Source organism: Pelodiscus sinensis, chromosome 1 (assembly GCF_049634645.1).
Source record: "Pelodiscus sinensis isolate JC-2024 chromosome 1, ASM4963464v1, whole genome shotgun sequence".
In the NCBI taxonomy this organism is placed as follows: Eukaryota; Metazoa; Chordata; order Testudines; family Trionychidae; genus Pelodiscus; species Pelodiscus sinensis.
The window spans coordinates 7,729,178-7,750,382 of record NC_134711.1 but is presented as its reverse complement, the minus strand read 5'-3'; the positions used below and the strand labels follow the sequence as shown (position 1 = coordinate 7,750,382).

Below are 21,205 nucleotides of genomic sequence, written 5' to 3'. Positions count from 1 at the left end.
ACAGTTAACAAGTCATTTCTGTCCATTATGTCTAATGTATGCATTTTTGTATTTGGGTGACTTTCCTATCACATGATTTCTTTTCTTTTGGTTTTTGCAGTGAATTCTTAGTCCTGTGTATTAACATTGAGAATGTTAACTGTGGAGACTGATTGATTAAATTGCAAGTACAGCACTGTAATTTTCTGCCTATTCAAACAGGTTGATAATAGTTAAATATGGGGGAAAGTCCTACCAGGTCACTTCCTTGCTATGTGTAGGCTCCAGTGCTGCTAACTCTCTGTGTGCAGAGCTCATAGTTGAAGTCCAAAGAGATACACGTATGTATGGCTTTCAGGATCTGGCCCTGGATTTGGATTGTCAAACAGTGAGCGTAATAAGATCCAGTCAGTAGAAGTTGGAGTTTAAATAAACTGAACCTTAAAATAAAATGATTTATTGGAGCATAAGCTTTCTGAGCAAAGACCCACTTTGTCAGATACATGTACAGGAAATTCCAGTGAAAAATCCAGTACATGCATCCGATGAAGTGGGTCTTTGCCCACAAAAGCTAATGCTCCAATAAATCTGTTAGTCTATAAGGTGCCACAGGACTTCTCGTAGTTTATGCAGGTTCAGACTAACACGGCTACCCGTCTGATACTTAAAATAAAATGTAGTTTCTTAGCAGTGAGGCTAATCTAAATATTGGAACATCTTACCAAGAGAGGTGATGGCCTCACTATTGCTGTCATGGAAATGAGCTTAAATATATTTGTAAAAGAGCTGCTTTAGTACAGCTTTAGGTAATGTGCTCATGGTGGTCCCTTCTGGCCTTGGGAGCTGTGAAATCCTCCTGTTCCTCACCTTGCTACTCGAAGGCCCCTGAAACATTATATGCTTTGCCCTCCATGTGATCATAACACTTGCAACTCTGTGTTTAGACAATGCTAAACCTCGTGGTTCAGTACTTCAGCAGGTCACTTGCAGAGGTCCAGAATGATTTTTTTTTTATTCCCATACACAATTGGCCAGGTGCATGCTGGGTTTTTTGTCTTGCTCTGTGGCATCAGCGAATCAGATACCATATGTGGTGGGCCAGTTCTTCAGAGCTGGTATAGTGAATCCTCTTCCTTACCTCACTGGTTACTGAACCTTGCTCTCATGACCATAGCTGAAGGTTGGGAAAAAAATTTCTCCAGGTCAGACTGGCGGGGGGGGGGGAGAAGAAGGGGTACTTCAAAGCGGCAGCACCGCATAGCTGATACCAGGCTCAGCTGTGTGGCGCTGCCCCTTTGAAGCGCTGCCTCAGTGTTTGCATGGAGCCCAGGGTCAGCAGGGGAGTCCCCAGCTGATCCAGGCTCCACATGGCATTTAAAAGCGGCAGCTCAGCATGGATCCTGGGATCGGTGGGGGACTCTGATTCACCCACTGACCCCATGTTCCATGAGGGCACTTCTGCTTTGAAATGAACAAGAGCCCCCTCTGTATATTTCAAAGCTGGCACCCACGTGCAGCCCTAAGTCAGCGGGACTTCCCACTGGCCCCGGGCTGCACGCGGAGTTCCGCATTCCTCCTTTGAAATGTACAAGAGTCCCAGTTGAGTACAATGTACAAGAGCGATTAGTTGAGAAGTTGATGGAAATTCCATTGACGACGACTCTAGTAAATTGCTTGATATTTAACATCCTTAGTAAGAACCTCTCACGGCTGCATCCAGCCTGCCAAGCCACCAGATCCAGCCCGTGGACCTCCCCTGCCGGGACCTTCAGAAACACAGTAGCTGCTTTTTTAAGTTCGGGGCTGCTCCATGTGGCTCTGTCCGCTGGAGGAAAAGAGAGGCTTTGGGTGGTCTCCCCAGCCCAATTCTCAGCTTCTGTTGGCTGGAAGCAAGGAACAGACCCCAGCCAGTCCGTCAGTCAGGAGCTGAGAGACTGGCCTGGGGGATGAGGCATGGCAAGCCGCCTTCCCACTCCCAGAGCTGAGAACCACATAGAGGGAGCACCTTGCAGTTTTAAGCCATCTGGGGCTGCAGCAGGTGGGGAGCCCAGCCTGCCTTCGGGGGTGATGTAGGGATGCTGGCCAGGAGTTGTTTAGGTAAGCACCTCCCAGCCAGCACCTGCCCCTGCCCCTCCTGCACAACCTCCCTTCCCCAGGTCACCATCCAAACCCTCTGCACCTCCCTCCCCCCCCCCCCCCCCCCTCCGGCCTCAACTCCCTCACAGACCCTGTACCACCTCCTACACCCCTCCCCCAGGCCAGAATCCTCTCCTGAACCCATATCACCTCCTTGACCCTACAGTCCAACCCCCTGGCCCAGGTCACAGCCCCCTTCTTCACCCTAACTCCCTCTAAGACCTCACACAATATCCTGCATCCCAGTCCCTTACCTCATGTGCCCCTCTGCACTCAGCCTCCATCGTAGACCTCACACCATCTCCATAGAGAAGTGCAGCCCTTTACCACTTTCCAAAACGTTGGAGTGGCCCCCTATCAAATTATTGCCCACCCCTGCTTTATAGCATTGCTGAGCGGAACCTTTTTTCCAATTGGAACCACTGACCCCAGGGGGAAAAAAACAGTAAGTTGACCTCATTGCCCCCTGGGGATGGGTGGGTGCAGAAGCTCAGGATTTACCTTAGGCTCTGGCATGGGGCTGGAAATGAAGGGTTCAGGATGCAGGACTGGGCTCCAAGCTGGGGAAGAGGGTGGGAGGGAAGTAAGATGGTGAGTGCTCTGGGGGTGCTGGATCTGGGGATAAGGGATTTGTGATGTAGGAGAAGGCTTTGCATTGAGGCCAAGGGGTTTGGGGTGTGGGTACAAGGTCTGGGGGGGAGTTAGTGGTGCACAAGAGGGCTTGGGACTGGGGCAGCGGTGTGGGGTCTGGGAGGGGATTTGAGCTCTCAGAGGAGGCAGGGGATGGAAGAGTTGGTGTAGGAGTGGGGCTCTGGGCTGGCGGTGCAGGCTCTGGAAAGGAGTTAGGGGCTTTGGACTGGGACAAGGAGTCCAGGGCACTTAGCCCCAACTCAGGATCTGCCTGAGATAAGAGGCTCTCTGACTGCCCTGGGCCCGTGCTGCCCATGGGAGTGGCCGGCGTGTCCCTGCAACCCTGAGAAGGGAGGTGTCCATATGGTGTCGGTGCCTGCAGGTACCACACCCACAGTTTCTGTTGACCACATTTCCTGGCCAGTGGGAGTTGCAGGGGTAGCACCTGTAAGCAAGAACAGCATGTAGAGCTTCCCCAATTGCGGCAAACCAGTGCTTGCAGCTCCAACACAGCTGGAACCAGGGCTCATGCCTTCTGGCCTGTGGCATGCAGACTTGACGTGAGCTAAACTCAATTAGCCAGATTGGTCAGATGTTCCATATCCCTGCTCTACAGTGTTGGGAATTTCCTGCAGGGTCATCTAGCCCTATTTTACCAGTTAGTTCCCTGCCTTTGCAGGGCCTGGAGGATTCATGGAACTTTAGTCTTGTGTTCACTGCCTGTGCCACAACATGTTCGCTTGAGGACTGAAATGTTCAGTTTAACTAAAGCAGTTGGGCTCAGTATAGGGGTATAGTGTTAAAATGTAATGACCTGTGATGATGGGGTCCCTTCTGGTTTTAGGACCTAGTGTCATAGACTGTATTTAAACAAATATCTTCATAGTTTTCCCATGTCATCATAACAAAACACTGAGAGATCAGTGGATTTGTAAGCCTAGTATTTTTGAAAGTTTTCCTCAGTAAATATTTCATTTAAGAGCAAACTGTTTGCCAAAATAAATCAACTGTGTTTCCTAGGAAAATCTTTTTGGGGTCAGGAACCAAAAGTATAGTGAACTCAATTCTAATCCTTTTTTATATTTCCCATGGGCAAAACAGAAACTGATGTAAATAATTCTCCCTTTTCCAACTAAAATTGCACCTGAACTATTGCTTGTTTTCATGATGTATTAATGTTTCTGCAAGCGCTGGTTGGCTAAGAATTTATCTTCTTGAGTACAGTTCAAAAGTTAAGCATCTGCTTTCCTTCTCCAGAAAAACCGCTGCTTATATGTATTTGGTGGGCAGAGATCGAAGACTTATTTGAACGATTTCTTCAGTTACGATGTTGACAGCGATCATGTGGATATCATATCAGATGGCACCAAGAAAGATTCAGGGATGGGTAAGAGCATCACTGCATAATTTCTTCTTGTTGGGACAGGTGAAAGACTTAGGGCATATATCAGCAGATGCTCAGCAATGCAGGCTGGAGATTGGTCCTATAAGATCACAATGGCTTGTTAACAATAATGACATCAAATTAGAGCTTGCTTTCTGTTGCCCACTCTGTTGTACCTGTTAGATAAATGTCTGACTTCATTCTCCACAGCTGTCAATTTGGCATCTTTACCAATACTATTTTTTTCAGGCTTACAAGTAAATCACATTTATTAGGGTTTAACATTCATCACCATTTCAATGGCCTTCTAGTCATCTGACTTGATATTTCCCTCCATTATCATCTTGCAGCCTATAACAATGGAGTCTTAGTTAAATATTTGCTAAAATATTTGTGTGAATCTCTGGCAAATAATGAAAACAAAAGAAATCCTACATGTAGTTTTGTTCCTTAAACCAATACAGAGAATATTCCAAAACAGTAAAGTGTTTCTCTTCCAGCTCATTATTTGAGGAATATATATAGTCAGCCAAGACATGAAATGAAATGGAGGGAATGTATTCCAGATGGCACAAGCAGCATAATAGCTGCCAAGTTGTGTAATAGCACAGAAAAGTTTTATGTTAAAGGAAATTAAGGGACTAAAGGAGTAGAGGAGAACAGGTTTGTGAGTTAGGCTTGGAAGTCCATGTAGAATTTGCTGAGAAGAATGACCTGATCCCCAGAAGAGATGGGAAGTGTCCCAGAGAAGTCATTGGGCAGGCGGGCGGGGGGGGGGGGGGGGGGGGGGGGGGGGGGGGGGGGAGAGGGAGAGTTGAAATTGTCCAGGCAAAAGAAATGAAGGCTTAGATCAGTATTTCTTTAGAGGGGCAGTGACTTACATGTGAAGTGGCACTTCATACGCAATGCGTTTATTCTTCCTGCCCATTGATATTAATAGGCTCCCATTGGCCACAGTGAATTCTGTATTGGGCCAATTCTGCCTTGTTAGCGACTTTTAGTAAGACTTCATATATAAGTCTGTCTTTAGTTTTTCTTTTTTACTTCTGTTGGCACTGGCAGAGAAATCCTGCAGTTCAAGTTTGTTTGACTGGATTTAGGGATGTAAAAGTGTTCTCTCTCTTCCCCCTCCCCCCAAATTGCCTCTATCAGAGGCAGCAAGAGGCGGGGTGAGAAACAGGAGCTGTTGCTGGGGGGAGCCATCGTAAAACCCAGTTCGCCCAGCATGGTCTCTGCGGCAGGGCTGGAGAAGGGGGAGGCAGAGGCGCAATGGTCCTGGACCTACCCCAACTGTGGCTCTCTCCTTTAAATGTAGTAAAACCCATTTACAATGGAGAGCTGCAGTGTTCCCAGAGCTAGAGTGAGTTGGAGCTACCCCCACTACAGCTCTGCAACACCCCCCCTCCCATCTACTAATTGTGCAGTCAATACAAATTGTATCAATTACACAATTAGCCAAGCACCCCCGTTCCTTAACATATTTAACTTAATTAAGTGACTTGCAGCCATCTCTACATTATGATATATAAAGAGAATCATTTTGGGTCTAAAATGTTGTCAAGAAAGCCATGTTGCTGACAGGCACTTCATCCCCCTTCTCTAATAATTATTCTTAGTATTTCTGGAAGTAACACAGTGGTGGTCAGCCTGCAGCTCCAGTGCCCACATGTAGTTCGCTGGGGTTCCACCTGCAGCCTGCGGACCTCATGGCTGCTCCCCTCCACGTGCCTCTGGTGCACTGGGACACCACAGCCCCACACTTATTGTGCTGCCCTTTTCCCTCCCAGCACTTTCAGAGGCGCCAGGAATCACCTGATTCACACTCAGACCCTGCTCCTCTCCCTCTTGTAGAGCTGGAATGCTGCAAACAGCGGATTTGCAGTGTTCCATCTGGAAGGAAGGTGAGGAGCAGGTAAGTGCAGGGCTCCAGTGCCCCACTGCATGAGAGGCATGTGGGGGACAAGGTAGGCAAGAAGGCCACAGAGCCCACTGAGGCGAGGGAGGGCCACTAATGAGCCGGCCACTATTTGTTGTTGCCCATCCCTGAGGTAATGTTTTTTTGTTCACCAGCCTCTGTTTGTAAGACATGCTTACTCAGAGCTCTGCTTCTGAAGACCTAAAGAAATTGGCTCAGTAAAAGTTACATCATACACCTTCCCTCTCTAATATTCTGGGACCAAAACAGCTACAACAGCATATCAGAAAAAAATATTAAAGTGTATCTTCTCAAACTAAAGTGTAAAGTTATAAAATTGTTGATGTACATTTCCCGTTTTTATGAATGGAGACATTTTCTATATATGCACAAACTATGTTCAGGTATATCAGTGTTGTCAAAGTTGGCCGCAAGCCCATTTGGAGAGCTAACGGGCCATTCCGGTTTGTTTACTTAATGGCTCCATGGCCATGGAGCCTTGTGGCTCCCGTTGGTTGCAGCTTGCTGTTTGCAGCTATTGGCTTTCCATGGTTCCCATTGGCAGCCCATTAGCAGCTTTCCTACCTCCCGCTTTGAGAAACACTGCAGCATATGAACACCAGTTTTGGCTTTGCCAAGTAAAGGAGAGACCATAACTTGCTGGAGCTAGTGCCTATTATTTGTGAGATTTCCCCATCACCTGCAGCTCTCAGCAGAGAAGTATTCTGCTGTGCCATTACATTTCTGTGAGAGTATTATGTGTATTTGTAAGCCTTGCTTATGCAAGTGGCTTATTTTACCCTATGTTTACTAATGAAAATGTTAGGAAACAAATCACTTACGTTTTAAAAACACAATCCCACCCCGCCCAACTTATTTTTTTTTTTTTTTTTTTTAAGGCAAGTACATTACTGGTTGTTTAAATCATGGACTCTCAAGTTGCTGTTTGCTCACTTGGATTAATTTAGTTTAATGAATCTTCACATTAAAGATAAAAGTTCATGATTGTAGAAAAACTAAGGTTTTTTTTTTAATACTCTTAACTGTATTCTTGAGGGAGAGCTAGAATGCTCACAATCTTATTTAAATGCCCACTCTGCTTGGTGCTTCAATAGGACCGTCTTTCCCCCCACCAAGTTAAACGAATGAAACCTTATCCAGAGTTTAAAAGCAAAGCATATCCTTTTAGTTGTCTTCTAGCACTCCGGTTATTGAGGGGAGCTGCCGTTTTGAAAATCTAAATGGCAGACATGTTAGTGTGGTGGGGGGAGGGCTTTTTAATGAACACCTGTGATGAGTTCAGATTTCAGAAACTGGACTTGTCTTATGACTAGTGAACACAATGAGCCACATTTCTCTGGCCAAGTATATTAATTGCACGTTTCAGTTAGTCAGGCAAATGAGAACATAATAATTAGTCTTCTTCTCCCCTCCCTCAGCCCCTTTAATGTTGAATAGCAGACTGTGTCTAAATGACTCATTAGAAATCATTCATGAATAGATTTCCAGTTTGATGTCCCCATGTCTGAGTAAACAAACAACTTTGAACATTACCCTTGTTTGTGAAAAGAAAAGTCTGCTATATTTGAAACCACAAATACTGTCGAATTATTTTGTTCAAAGAATGCAAGTCTGGATTGGAGCTCTTTTGAGCATGTTTAGTAATGAACACTGGTTTAGTAAAAAATTCTGTGACAGGCCACTGTAATATAAATTTGACTCATCCCTTTAAATGCTGCTAAGGATGCTTGTTTTACATATTAGTATCTTTGATGCACTGTACTTTCATTTTGCTCCTGGTGTTCCATCGTAAAATCAGATCTGAAAGTCTTAGAATTCAGTGATATTTTTAGCTCAGGGTACAGCTGGTGACTTGGTTTTTTTAACAATGGAGTGACTTGAAAATGTAATTCTTATCTTCCGGTTGCAAACATCTTTCAGGATAGTTGGGAGACCTTTTGAAATCGTGTAGCCAGAACTGTGGCTGTGGCAGAACTGTTGCCACCCACTACTATTTGATCTTATGGATAATGAATAAGGCTGCATTTTAGTCACTGACAAAAGTTAAGAACTGGTCACGATCCATAAACAAAAATGTACTTCCTGTGACTTGTCCCTTACTTATTCTATATTTTCCTGACTCAGCCTTGGGTGCTCTGGCAGCAAGCCTTGCCACCTAGATCTGTACTGCTCCCCCACTAGAGGTTGCCGCAAGCTGTCCCCGCCACAAGCTGCCCCCACCCCAAGCGCCAGGCCAGCAGCTCCACTTGGTGGGAACTGCAGCAGTTGCTACAGAAGGTAAAGGTCCCTGTAAGTTGTGGAATCCTTGACTTCTGTGAGCTCCATAACAGACTCACAGGCTTAATAATGAATTATAAATAAGTATCTGTTTTTCATTTCATTGTTGATATTTGTATATCAGTTTGTATTAGCAGTGTATCTCTGATAGGTGAGGGTGATGCTTCTGCTTAGTAAGAAGAAAGTTTTTTTTTTACTTGACTTTTCCATTTTGAGTTTCTCTGACTGGTCAAAGGGGCTATATGTATATGTGGGAGTTCAAAAAACGTAAACCAAATGATCTGGCAATATCTGAGAATGAAGCTTTGAAGATGCATTTTGCTCAGATTTAAGGGGGAGGGGAAAATCCAGTCACCTACCCTGCTCTTTGATTAGCTCTATGGTTCTTATCCTGCAGCCAGTGGGCAGTTTGTGGACCAGTCAGAATGCAAGTGCGGCCCAGGAGACTGACTGGATGCTGCCCACCATCTGTACATATGTATTTTAGAGTGCATCTATTTGTCTGGGAGTTTTTGTTCAAGAACTTCTCCTAAATGGTAACAGCTAGGGTCTCAACCCCCACTCTTGCATCTCCCCTCAGCCTCCTGCACTCATCTCCCTCCACATGGCTAAGGTCCCAACACTGGGTAAGTCTGCTAGTAGTAAATAGATTAAGAAACACTGCTCTAGAATCCCCACGCTTTGGAGCAGGCAGGTTGATGTTTCTTGGGAATGGTTGTTTTTGTGTCCCCGTGAAAAGCTGCCCAAATATGGCTGAGTGTTAAACTCTTTGAAAGGTCATAGTTTCCACATGCTCAATAGAGACTCTGTAGGTTTGATCAGCTAAAATATTCAGATTTCATAGATTGAGTATGCATGAATCTCTCTCAGCTCATTGTGTTGCCCAGACTGCACACGCACCAACCCTGAAGAGCCATTGAGCATGTTCAGTCACTTCAGGCTGTGGTGGAGGCAGGCAATAGAGAACGAAAATCAGAGATTATGTTCCCCTGTATTCTGAGTAACTCTGCTCCCTGGGTGCCAGCTTAATAGAGGAGTGAACTGTCTGATTTGAATGCAAAGGAGAAAAGTCCACCAAGGGGAAGAGAAACAAATAGATGAGGACAGGAATAGAAACAGGTCTGGGTGGAGGAGGAAATGGGACTGAAGTTCTGTGGTTCAAACCCTGCTGGGCCTGTAACAGCATATGTCTAACAGTAAAGTTTAGCTGATGCCTTAGAGCACCATATCCTTGAGAGGTGCTCTGTACCAGTCTTTCACCTCAGGACTCAAGTCCATGGACAGCTGGCTCAAATTATATCTTTTGGACCAGTCTGTGGGTTTTACTACAAACCTTAGGAGATGCCAACAGTCAGATTGAAGCTGAAAAAAATCTTTGGTTAGTGCTTCATTGAGCAGATATCCTATCTTGGGATCTCTGGAGAAAAGTCATCTAAGACGATGCCAATAATATTGAAACCTTGTCATGGACAAGCTCAGGAATGACTCAAGTTACCTTGGCACTGAACCTGGCAGGGTTGGTGCCATGACAGCAAAGGGCAGCTTCAAGAGGCAAGGCTAGCTGGAGCATAGACATGGATCCAAGCACCACATGGAACCATCTGGTAGGAAGGCCTCCATCCCAAAGACACAGACTCCTTAGATTTCCAAAATTGGAAGAGGCAGGCTAGTCAGCTGATGAGGCTTTTGTTCCACTGCCAGTGTCACTAGTGACCACTGTACCAGGAAGTGAACTTGTCAAGGGTCTGAGTAATAGCAGAAAAACTAGACACACTCTCTACCCCAAAACATCAGCTGACCCCAGGGAAACATGGTTCTTGGCTCTGCCATTTGAGGAAGAATATTCCTCATGGCCCTCTGCGACACGTTCTCGCTGGCCTCAAGTAGGGATTCTGCTTCCTCTCGGTTGGAGGACTCCCATTCCAAGCTACGTTTCAAGCAAAATCTGAATGACACTGAGCTGGCCAATGTTGACCTAGCCTGTACCCCATAACATGCTCCCTTGGCCATACTGGAGAATCCTCATTTATGTAGCAGGAGCAAATACTTCTCCTTTTCCCTTCACTGCTGAAGAGATCCTGCTCCTCAGCAGCATCACTAGGAAGGTCACCAGTTCATAGCCAAATAACAAAGGGACGGCAACAAAACTGGTCCTGACCAAAGGAATTGTCATAGTCACCACATGATGCAGTGGCCCTAGCGCAGATGGTCAACTTTAAGGCTCTCTAGGACCTCCTGTCACATTGCGGAGATCCTGCCATTGAAACCACAGTAATCCAGGAGATATCTTGTAAGCTCTTCATTAGTGAGCTCTGAGAACTCAGCCAGGAGCTTCCTACTATTCCTCTGGATAAGGAGGTGGGGGTATCCATATCTACTTTTAGTTGACGGGCTGATCAGGGCAGATTTCAACAGGAGACTGCAACAAGCCTAGTTTTTTCTCTCTGGCTCGCTGGGTCTCCTACTGAACTTAACCCCCCCCCCCCACACACACACACATTACTCATCCAATCACAGTTTAATGGGAGCTGTGATTGAATCCAATCAGAGAGAGCATGGTGTCTTTACAGTTGGTGTTACTGAAGATAAAATCAGGCTTGGCTACCATGGTACAAATTTTTCTTGGAATGTTAAGCCAAATGGTAGTGTGCATATACAAGAAGTTACTTTCTGTACATCACCTGCAAACCTTGTAACTTGGGCTCAAGTCAGGCTTCTCCACCATGAATCACTGAATGAAATGTGAAGAAAGGTTTTGATGACTCCTCACATCTTTGCGGAACTTATGTTCTTGGGCTCTAGAACCATCTTAGAAGAAAGACTTTAATCAGAAATCTAAGAGACAGGTTTGGCATCTGACCTGGTTCACAAAGCCATGGGAATTCCCAAATCTCCTGGAGTTCCTTTGATCTGTTTATTGCAAAGGATGAAGTCAAGTATTAAAACTACATGGGCCTGATTTTATAACTCTCTAAGGTTAGGTAACCCATCCCAATCCAAAGGTCCTGTGCCCAAGAGACTGGATGTTGGTTGGCTAAGTACCCTGGACAGGAATTTCTCCAAGCAAGTTCAAAAGACCTTTTTTGGTGGTTGTCCCTGCTTTGCACCAGAAAAAATGATTTGTCAAAAGGGAAGTAGTTCTCTATATGAGGAAGCATTGTCCTCTTGAAACTCCTGGTGACTTCTTTTGAACCTTTTCAGAACGCTTCTTCCTTCATCTCACTCTGAAGGTGGCTATTATAGTTGCTGTCATGTTGGCTGGGAGAGTGAGCGAGTGCCAGGCATTTATGGCTGATCTCCCTACACAGTGTCTCACAGGGACATGGCAATGTTAAAAGCACATACCAGGTCTTTTGCCATGGTGCTCTGAATGCCATCTGAATCAGTTGCTTAATGTTATGTTTTCTTTTGAAGCCACTTGTATTTTGGTAGAGAAGTCATATATGATGGATAATTCTAGAGCTTTACTTCACTACTTCAAAAGAATCAAACTACTCAGATAGTCTTCCCATTTATTTTTGGCTATCTCTGTCCATTCTAAAGACCAGGCCAATTTATCACACAGAATTTCTTAGGTGGATAATATGTTGTATCTCACTGTGCTGCCAGTAGGTTGGCATGTATCTCCTTCTCCGCGTCAAGGCTTGAGCTGTAGTGCTGCATGTTATGCCCTCTCCTTGTTTCACAAGCATACCAGTTTCCCAGATGTGGACAGCAGCACCATGCATGCTGAAAATGTTTGATTTTACTATTATATTAGTATAGTTTGAGTAAAATTCTGAAAATTAAATCTTTACCACAGTCACATGTTGCTGTCATCTTATTCTTAGCAACTAGATATTGAACTGACAAATTACAGAGTTAATCAACAAAAACATCCTCCATTGATTAGGTGCACTTATGTTCATGTTCTAGTGTTGATTTAAGCAATGAAAACCCAACCTCTTTTCATGTGGAAACTTTTTTATAGTTTTCTCTTCACTAGGCTGTGTCAAAGGAGATATGGTGAAGTGGTTCCTTTGAATGCATGGCACAAAACACCATGGACCAGGTTCTGAGCCCCAGTTCTAGACTTTAGGCATCCAGACTGAGCCAGTCAGGTGGTTCCAACTGTTAGCCCATGTGAGGCATGGCCCTGGCTCAGGGGTTCTCTGATGGTGTGAAACCAGTGGAGACTGCTCCAGTTCCAGCTGCCTCTGCCCCAGTGTAGTAGGGGGAGGTGGAACAGAACTTCTGAACAGCAATTCTCAGCATATGTACTTGAGGGGTCATAATCAGTTGTGGTAAATTAGAGCAGCCACTCTCTCCTTATTGTGACTGTATTTTGGGGCAGGAGAGAATTTGTCCCCATACTGGTTGTCATGTTCCATTCCAAAATGTCAGAATGGTAGACCCCAGGTGAGTAATGGATGTCTTACTGTTCAATTTTTTTTACATTCACTAAAGTTTTTAAATTTCCTTTGGGAGAGACTTCTGTTTACTGAATACTAAGGACACATCTTTCCAGAAAGTCACCTCTTATGTTCCCCTCCAGTGATTGAAATTTCTACATTATAGTTTAATTACCATCCAGTATTTGTTACATTATGTGCTGCAGATGCAGCTAATGAAGTTGTTGTACCTTCTATAGGAACAGTTTGTTTTTCATACAGGTGGGTGGTTTATATGCTTTTGCGCTCATTGATAGGAATCAAACATCTGGTAAGCACCCTTACAGGCTTTAATTTTGCAAGGCTGAGATACTACTCTTTCCGGTATTTTTTAATTAGCATACCCTATTTCCAATGCTATCTTATCAATTTTGTTGTTTTCAGGAGCTTTTTCAGTCTGTCTTCCAAAGCCTGTTTTTCATTCTGTTGTAATAATCTTTCTGCTTTCTCATTTCCTCTGTAAAGGATTCCATAAAGGGCCTTGTCGTGACACTACCTTGTGTGTTTACTTCATTTTCAAAGCTGAGCAAACTGAATCGGTACAGCGTGTCTTGTCAAAGTGTGAGGTTCTAATTTGTGTTCTGTTCCACCTCTTTTCCCATGTTAAAAAACCAATACTAGAGTGAATGGCCTATCTCCAATCCATTTCCAAACTCCCTCCCCTTTGAATGTTTGAGGGTGGGTGGTGGACACTTTTTGGGGGGGAGGGGAAGTGAGTGAATTTGATCTATTTTTGATTCTCATTCTAGGTTAACCTTGGAATTTCAACTTGGTGGATCTTATCTGGTCTTAATTTCTGTTCTTTATCTTTGCTAATCTTGCTCTTGCAGGATGATTTTTACTTAGATTTTCTTCTTCCTCATTTAAATAAAATAACTATCATATCCTTCATGTGACAGAATCACTCCTAGGCTAATGGGACAGTGCTGGCGTTTTTCATCAGTATTTAAAGAGGGAGGCTATAGCTCAGAGGTGGGGAAACGTTTTGGGGTCAGGGGCCACTGAACTATAGAAAATCTAGTTGGGGACCACACACGAGTGACATAGCCCTCTACTGAGGAGGAGAGAGGCATTTTTCTCATTTTCCTCCCACATCAGAGCCTAGGGGGACTTTTGTGTGCTCCCACCCCATGGTGGAGCAGTGGGGGCGGGGAGCTGGAATGCTGGTGCAGGCTTCCCAATGCTGGGGGTGGGACCTGAGCCTCGGGGGCCGGATCCAGGCAAGCCAGGAGCAGTATGTTCTTCAGGGACCCCAGTTTTCTCATCTTCTCTTATTCTGAATGATTGCACAGACACACAAACTGGAAGCAACCATAACTGGTTTCTGTTAAGGCAGGCCCGGGCAAAATACGGCTCGCGGGCTGGATTCAGCATGCCAAGCCACTGGATCCAGCCCACGAAGGCGGCAGGGAGCCCCAGGAAGGCTCCCCAGCTTGCCCCACAGTCCTGCATGCCCTGCAGAAATGCAGCTTCAGGGTTCCATTTCTGTTTTGAAACTGGAGGGGCCAAGCGACGTTTTAGGAGCTGCCCCACCTCCAGCACATTCCCATTGGCCTGTTTCTGGCAGAAACCAGCCAATGTGAGCTGCTTGTTAGAATAACAGGCAGCTACGAACAATCACGTCTCTCCTTTCTCTCCCCTCCCCCCCTCTCCTGGGCTCAGTTATTCATGAAGCACAAGGCCAGGCAGGGTGGCTGGGAAACATTTTAAGCTTGGCAGGCAGGCAGGCTAGTTTGACAGCTGGCAGATAAGTCTCTTGGTCACAGCCTGCCTCTGGCACCCCAGCCCTTCTCTGCCCCAACTCTGTCCCACCTACCCCCACTCAACATACCTCAAACCTTCTGTTCCCCTCGTACAACCATACCCCCTCCCAGGTCTGGCACCCTAGTCTCCTGCCCCAGATCACAATCCCCTCCTACCCTAGGGCACATCCCAAACCCCTGCACTCCAGTACCCTATCCTAGGTCACAACTGCCTGCTTTATCCCAACTCCCGCCCAGACTCCAGTCTCCCTTCTGCACTGCAGTCCCTTACCCCCAAGCTCTCTTCTGAACCCAACCTCCGTCCCAGACCCTACATCTCCATTAATATCATGGAAGAGTGTGGCCTTCGACCACTTTCCAAAATCTTGGAGTGGCTCCCCCATCAAAAATTATTGCCCACCCGTGTTAGGCTATGTGTAGGCGGCTTTTCCCTTAACAGCACAGAAAGTTCATGTCAAACTCCCATAGGTCACATTTTACTGACTTACTCTGTCTACAAACAAGTCCATATACTTCCGGTATGAATAATAGCCTAATGCATGTCATTTCCCCCCAAATTCTACTAAATGCAGCTGTGACCTTCGCATCCGTTGTTTATGTGTGCACTATTTTTAACTGTTCTTTACTCTTAGTAGGTCTACAGAGCCAACATAGGTATGGGAGAGTGAGTTACTGGGCATTTAGGCAAATTTTCCTAATTTGCAAGGCAGAAGATAATAGTGTTGCACAGATAAGTAAAGATGATGCACAAACCAGAAACAGCTCAAATCTGTATTGCTGCCAGTTAAAGGCAACCTTTTACTTGTAAATTTGACAGGAACGAGACACAATCTACAGGTGGAAGCAGAGAAAGATTAAGCTAGTTAAAGATCTCCAAGGACTTGTCTTTTTCCAGGCTCCAGATTTTTCCATTTTGCAGAGTGGAAAGAACTTTAAGAGCTGCGCAAATGTGCAGTTTCACTGGTGGGTTGTCTCTGGAGTAGGAATGAGATGTATTACATATGTCTGTTTTATCTGATTATAGATTTGAATATAAGACTTTATGAAAGGATTGTCTTTGTGTAGCGAAATCAGGACTGTCCAGATTTATTTTAAATTAATGTAGGTTGCTTACCTGACCCAGCATATGAAAACAGTGAAGCATAATATCAAAATGTGTTGCAAATAGGCTTGTAAAATGCTACTCTGTATATTATTGAATAGTAAAAATGTAGTTAGCCTAGGGCTTTCCTTCCAAGGCAGAACAAGATTGTGTACTGTATATGTGTATGGCGTTTCATAGTTAATTAGAGGAAGAATTTGCAGCATGCAAGTGTCTTGAGTTCTTTCGCCAAGCAATTTGACCAAGAGCCAGGAACCTTCACCAGCCTTTGTAAACTGACCCAGATAGAGAAATGAGACAAACAGAATCGATAAACAAAGATCACGTGTCGATCATGAGTGCATTTGAAAGGATGGTTGCCGGGGGAAACAGGAAATAAGAATTACACAACAAAGAGTTAGGACTGCCAAACTCCTAATTCGATGACGCTGTTTCAGGGAACTAGATACAATGAAACCCCAGGAATCTCAATATTTCAATATTTCTAAATCTGAAGGTAGAACAGAGAGGAATAACTAATGTTTACACCACATTTTTTCATTACCCCGCAATTCACGGGTAGCCATTCATTTTATTTTTTTTGACAAGGTACAGATTTCTTCATCAAGTTATAGTAAAGGTCTACTCTAGACTATTCAGAGAAATTAATACTAAAAATAAGTATATGAAAAGATATTTGTCTTCATTCCAAAGCATCCAGATTTGCCTCCCCTCTCCTGCTTCCCCCCCATAGTTTAAGGGAAAGTCCTGAGACTGACTCCCCCCATGCTTTATGAAATAGACTTATGGACACACACATGCATAACTCAAAGATGCTTGGGACAAATGGCCTCATGTAGCTAATCAATCTTAATGTCATAATCCACTGGATCTCTACATCTTAATTTGGCGTACGTGACGTTCTTGTGTATAAAATTAGATACATGGAGTATGGAATGCTTTATGGTTTTAAAAGTGCAAATGCAAGCCATCAAGGGTGTATCCCTCAAAGTCTGGTCATCTGTAACTCATTTGTCCTCTAAGTCTTAGCAGTGGTTGGTCCTAGGAAGTCATGTGTCGACCCCTCCTTCCCCCCTTCAACTGGTAGGATCTAACTAGCTGTAATTTTTCCATGTAAGAGTGGAATGTAGAAACAGAATTCCCGCCCAAAGGTGGAATCTCTAAAACAATGGGAAGCCAGCAGTTTGTTTATCTTGGGCTGGCATGGCACACCCAAGAAAATGAACCAGAGACCCCAGGGAAAGGGAACTTGCCTGGTTTGGAGGCTTAGATGGAATAAGAACAATTTTAGGGTGAGCTTGTAATAAGCTTGAGTGTTACGTTAGAATTAGATAGGCGTTTTTTGTTATTTTTAAATTTGTAATCTACTTTGCTCTGCCTGTTTCCACTTGTAACTTCTTAACTCCTACTGATTGTACTGAATAAAATCACTTTTATTTACTGTTAAGACCAGTGTAAATAATTACCTGGTGGAGAAATCAGTGTTCACATCCTCCTTTCATTGTCAAAGGGGGCTTATCTAAATAATTCATTTGGGGTTCTGATCCCATTTGGTAACTGGTATCCCAGGAAGCTGGGCCCTAAATTGCATTTTCCTTTGACCTGAGTTTGTGACTGTACTGCTCCCCCGGGATGCAGGAATCTCAGCTCTGAGCCTTGGCTGGGGAAGACTAGCTGAGCTGGCCCAGCAGGACAGGGTAGTGAGAAGCCCCAGAGAACAAATATGAGTGTCAGTGGCTTGGGAAGCACCACGAAGGGGTGACTGCACCCCATCACAAGTGCATTAGGCTGCAAGTCATGAGACACCATTCACAGCACCTTTTCTGACTACAGGTCGGAGCTCCCTGGTTTGGCACCCTCAGTCCCAAACCACAGAGTTTGCCGAACCAGGGGAGGTCAAGGCTACCCTCCTGGCCATTGACCCTGGTACCCCCAGCCCTGCCGGTATTGCGCTCCTACCTGAATGGGGCTGTGCTTCACACTAGGGATGTTAAGGACTAGTCGATTCTCCTTCTCTCCCCCCTCCCCCTGCCGCCTCTATAGGCGGCTGCTTAAAAAGCTCCCCAAGGTCACAGGTTACCTGGCCTTGGGAGGTAGCTGCTACCACAAACTGGAAAAAAAAAAAACCTTTTTCTTGAACCCAGGAAGAAAGTATTGGGGCGTCTTCCAGTGGGATACCCCCAGGCTCTTTTACCACAAGATAATAGTGTTGCACAGATAAGTAAAGATGATGAAAAGACCCCTCTGCAGTCTCTGTTAGCTGACCTCTCAGTCTTAGGCATGCATACACAGACCTCTTATTGCCTTCCAGGATACAAGAATCAAATCATCACCTTAAAGGTGATCTTATTAATACAACAAAAATATATACTTGGTTGCTAGGTGTTTAAAGCAACTGAGAAAATAACGATTTAAAAACTGAGAAATTTCCATCCCTGGGCTGCAGCTTAAAATACAGTGGGTGGTGGGGAACAGCATGGATTTAGCACTGAGAAATTTAACCAAACAACAAAATAAACCTGATCATGACGAAATAGGCATTTCCGTATACAGGCAGTCCCTGGGTTACGTACAAGATAGGGACTGTAGGTTTGTTCTTAAGTTGAATTTGTATGTAAGTCGGAACTGGTACATATTGTAGGGGAAACTCTAGCCAAACATTTCTCCAGAGCTCAGTTTTTTTCTCCCACACCTCACTTCCCTCAGTCCTTTATTCTCAAGCTGAGGTGTCTGCTGAGAAAAGCCGCTCCGTGTTTCTCTGGTCTGCTGGGGGGAAGCAGCTAGTGCGGGGTTGCCTCACCCCGTTTGTAAGTAGGGATCCAATGTAAGTCGGATCCATGTAACCTGGGGACTGCCTGTATACTTATAATCTATGCTTCAAGGTCCAGTCCATTTCCATGGCCAGTATTCTTTGTAGGCATGGTAGTTCTACCTGGTTCAGTTCATCTTGTTCCCTCAACTCCTGGCTTAAAACTCCCACAAAGAAAACAGCAGACAGGTATATCTTCCAGTTCAAATCTCAACCTCTTCTCCCATTGGCTCTTTTGGCTCCCTGCCAACACCCCCTAGCTACCAGAGTTTAACACTTTAGTCACTGGATGCTGGTCATCACTCCTCCTATCCATCACAACCTCTTTAAATTAATTTAATCTCTTTATTATGCAGCTACAAACATTGATTTTACTTTGATATGTATTTTGATTGTCTCAAATGATCTGCAGGTGTATATAGTATGGGGGTGGGGAGGAGTCTGCACATATCTTCTGTGAAACCTCTCTCCTATTTTTCTTAAAATAGCAAGAAAATTCCCGGAAAAAGAATAACTAATCCCTGCAAACCCTTTAAAGCCATGGTGTCCAACCAGTTCTGAAGTAGTAGCCACTGAAGTGGCTACTGGTATAGTGAACTAACCATATTGTTCTGAAAATGCTATAGCAAAATAGCCACATTATTCAAGCCAGCTAGCCACATTTAACTGGCCAAGTAGCCACATGTGTGTAGTGGCTCATGTGTTGGACACCATGACTTTAAAGAAGGAAAGTATCCATGTAGCTTCTTGCTTGCTGAAATATAGCAGCCATAGCTCAGACAAATTTGCAACCCCCTGGCCCGCCCGGTTCACTCAGTTTAGTTTGGCTTAGCTTAAAACGGTTGCCAATAGATTTAAACTAAATCAATATAAGCCTAGTTTAATCCAGTAAATCTTTTGCACTGATTTAACAGTTTGAAATCACACTTTGAGCTTCAACTGGTTCAACTCTGTGAGCAGAAAAATACTTAGCCATGTCTTGATTTTAAAAAAGAGCCCTATTAAATTTCAGCAAAATAAAGCAGTTGCCTTTGAGTCAGCAATGTAGAGAACACATGAGAATTAACAATCCCTGCTAAATAAGGAATACTAAACTAGCTAATTAGAGGTCCCCATGCCTTACAAGTAGACTGTGCTTGCATTCATATGGTATCAATTTTTTTCAATTCTCTTTTCTGGTATCATCCTCTTTTATTCTGTGCCGCATGTAACATTTACTTTCTCTCTTACTGAACAGTTCCTATGACTGGTTTCACTCAGAGAGCCACCATTGATCCAGAACTGAATGAAATCCATGTGTTGTCTGGGCTCAGTAAAGACAAAGAGAAACGGGAAGAGAATGTTAGAAACTCTTTCTGGATTTATGACATTGTGAGGAACAGTTGGTAAGTAAATTAAAGGCTTCTCTGAAAGTGAAGTACACTTGTTCCTAATTTTTACAAATTAGGAAGGTTATTCCAGGCTATTCCATTGTGTACTTGTGGGATTGTAATTTAAAATGTTATAGGTAAATTAGCCATTTACCTGCTGGGTAATAACAGCTATCATGCGTTAGGCAAAATATAGCTGCAGTACTATATTCTATTCTGATGCTGTATTACATGTTACCCCTTTTGTACCTTGCACACAGGATGAGTTTTAATCAGCCATCCACGTTCCTGCAACCTTCTTTTCCGCTAACGGCTTGTTTTACCTGTAGCTAATACTGATTTGTTAGTGGGAGGTTGTTTGACAATTACTGTGTTACAGGTCTTGTGTCTATAAGAATGATCAAGCAGCAAAAGATAATCCAAGTAAAAGCCTTCAGGAGGAAGAGCCCTGCCCAAGGTTTGCCCATCAGCTGGTGTACGATGAGTTGCACAAGGTATGGATGTCTATCTTTGAAGTGCTAAGTTTCAGTTGTATTTAGCTGGCATAACTGTAGCTCTAAAAATAATCTGGTTGTATTTGCCTGTGAGAAGGCAGAGGTTAGTGATGCTATGATATTGGGTCGGGGACTGGACTTGATGACCTCTCGAGGTCCCTTCCAGTCCTAGTATTCTATGATTCTATGAGATGGTGTCATGCATTAGCTTAATCTAATAGAGTTGGATCCTATGGATGTTGGGAAAACTTTCAGGTGGTGATGTATCAGTTCCACATACAAATTAATAAGCATGATGGTACTACATTAGAGGCAGCCGAAAAGCAGCGTATGGGACAGATGGAGCCTATAAAGTTCTTCAATGAGGTTAGCTCACCATTCAAATTCTCTCAAACTTTAAAGTCTTGTATTAATTTAGGAAGAATAAACTTTTCTTGCACAAGGGGAACTTGCCATTCAAAATAACAAACTGTGAAGTAAAATTAACTGCTGTCATTGCAATCCAGAAGTCTGCTACAGCATGGATAAGAGCATAATTGCAGGCTTCAGTGCAGGCTTTCCATGCTGGGGAACCCTTGAGTATGTACTTCCATTGCTAGTCCACATTAAAGCTTGCTCTGCTTAGATATTCATTGCTATTTTTAGCCATGCTAGCTAGTGTACATCTAACAATGCTGCAATCAAACCTCTAGATTGCAGTATAATTGTATCTTGTCACAGACAAACAAACCCGAGAGCAGAATTCTAAGTGTTGGATCACTACTCGTATCTTGAATTCACTCCATCTGAGATGCCATTCTGTGTGGCTACTCCTGAAGTTGTATCTTTTTAGAAGTCTCTGTTCAAATGACCTTTCTGGACTCTCTTGATATAAATAAGGACTCCCTTCTGTGGA

The 21,205-nt window shown here is 44.2% G+C and overlaps 1 protein-coding gene across 2 annotated transcripts in view; it reads left to right on the top strand.

Moving 5' to 3' along the window:
• The window catches only part of MKLN1 (muskelin 1), a 173,185-nt gene that overhangs the window by 120,405 nt on the left and 31,575 nt on the right, over positions 1–21,205 (top strand). For both annotated transcript variants that reach the window (XM_075925725.1, XM_075925720.1), the window contains 3 exons: positions 4,003–4,132; positions 19,684–19,831; positions 20,196–20,310. In XM_075925725.1, coding sequence (XP_075781840.1) covers positions 4,003–4,132; positions 19,684–19,831; positions 20,196–20,310 — 393 coding nt within the window. The remainder of the gene's footprint in view (positions 1–4,002; positions 4,133–19,683; positions 19,832–20,195; positions 20,311–21,205) is intronic.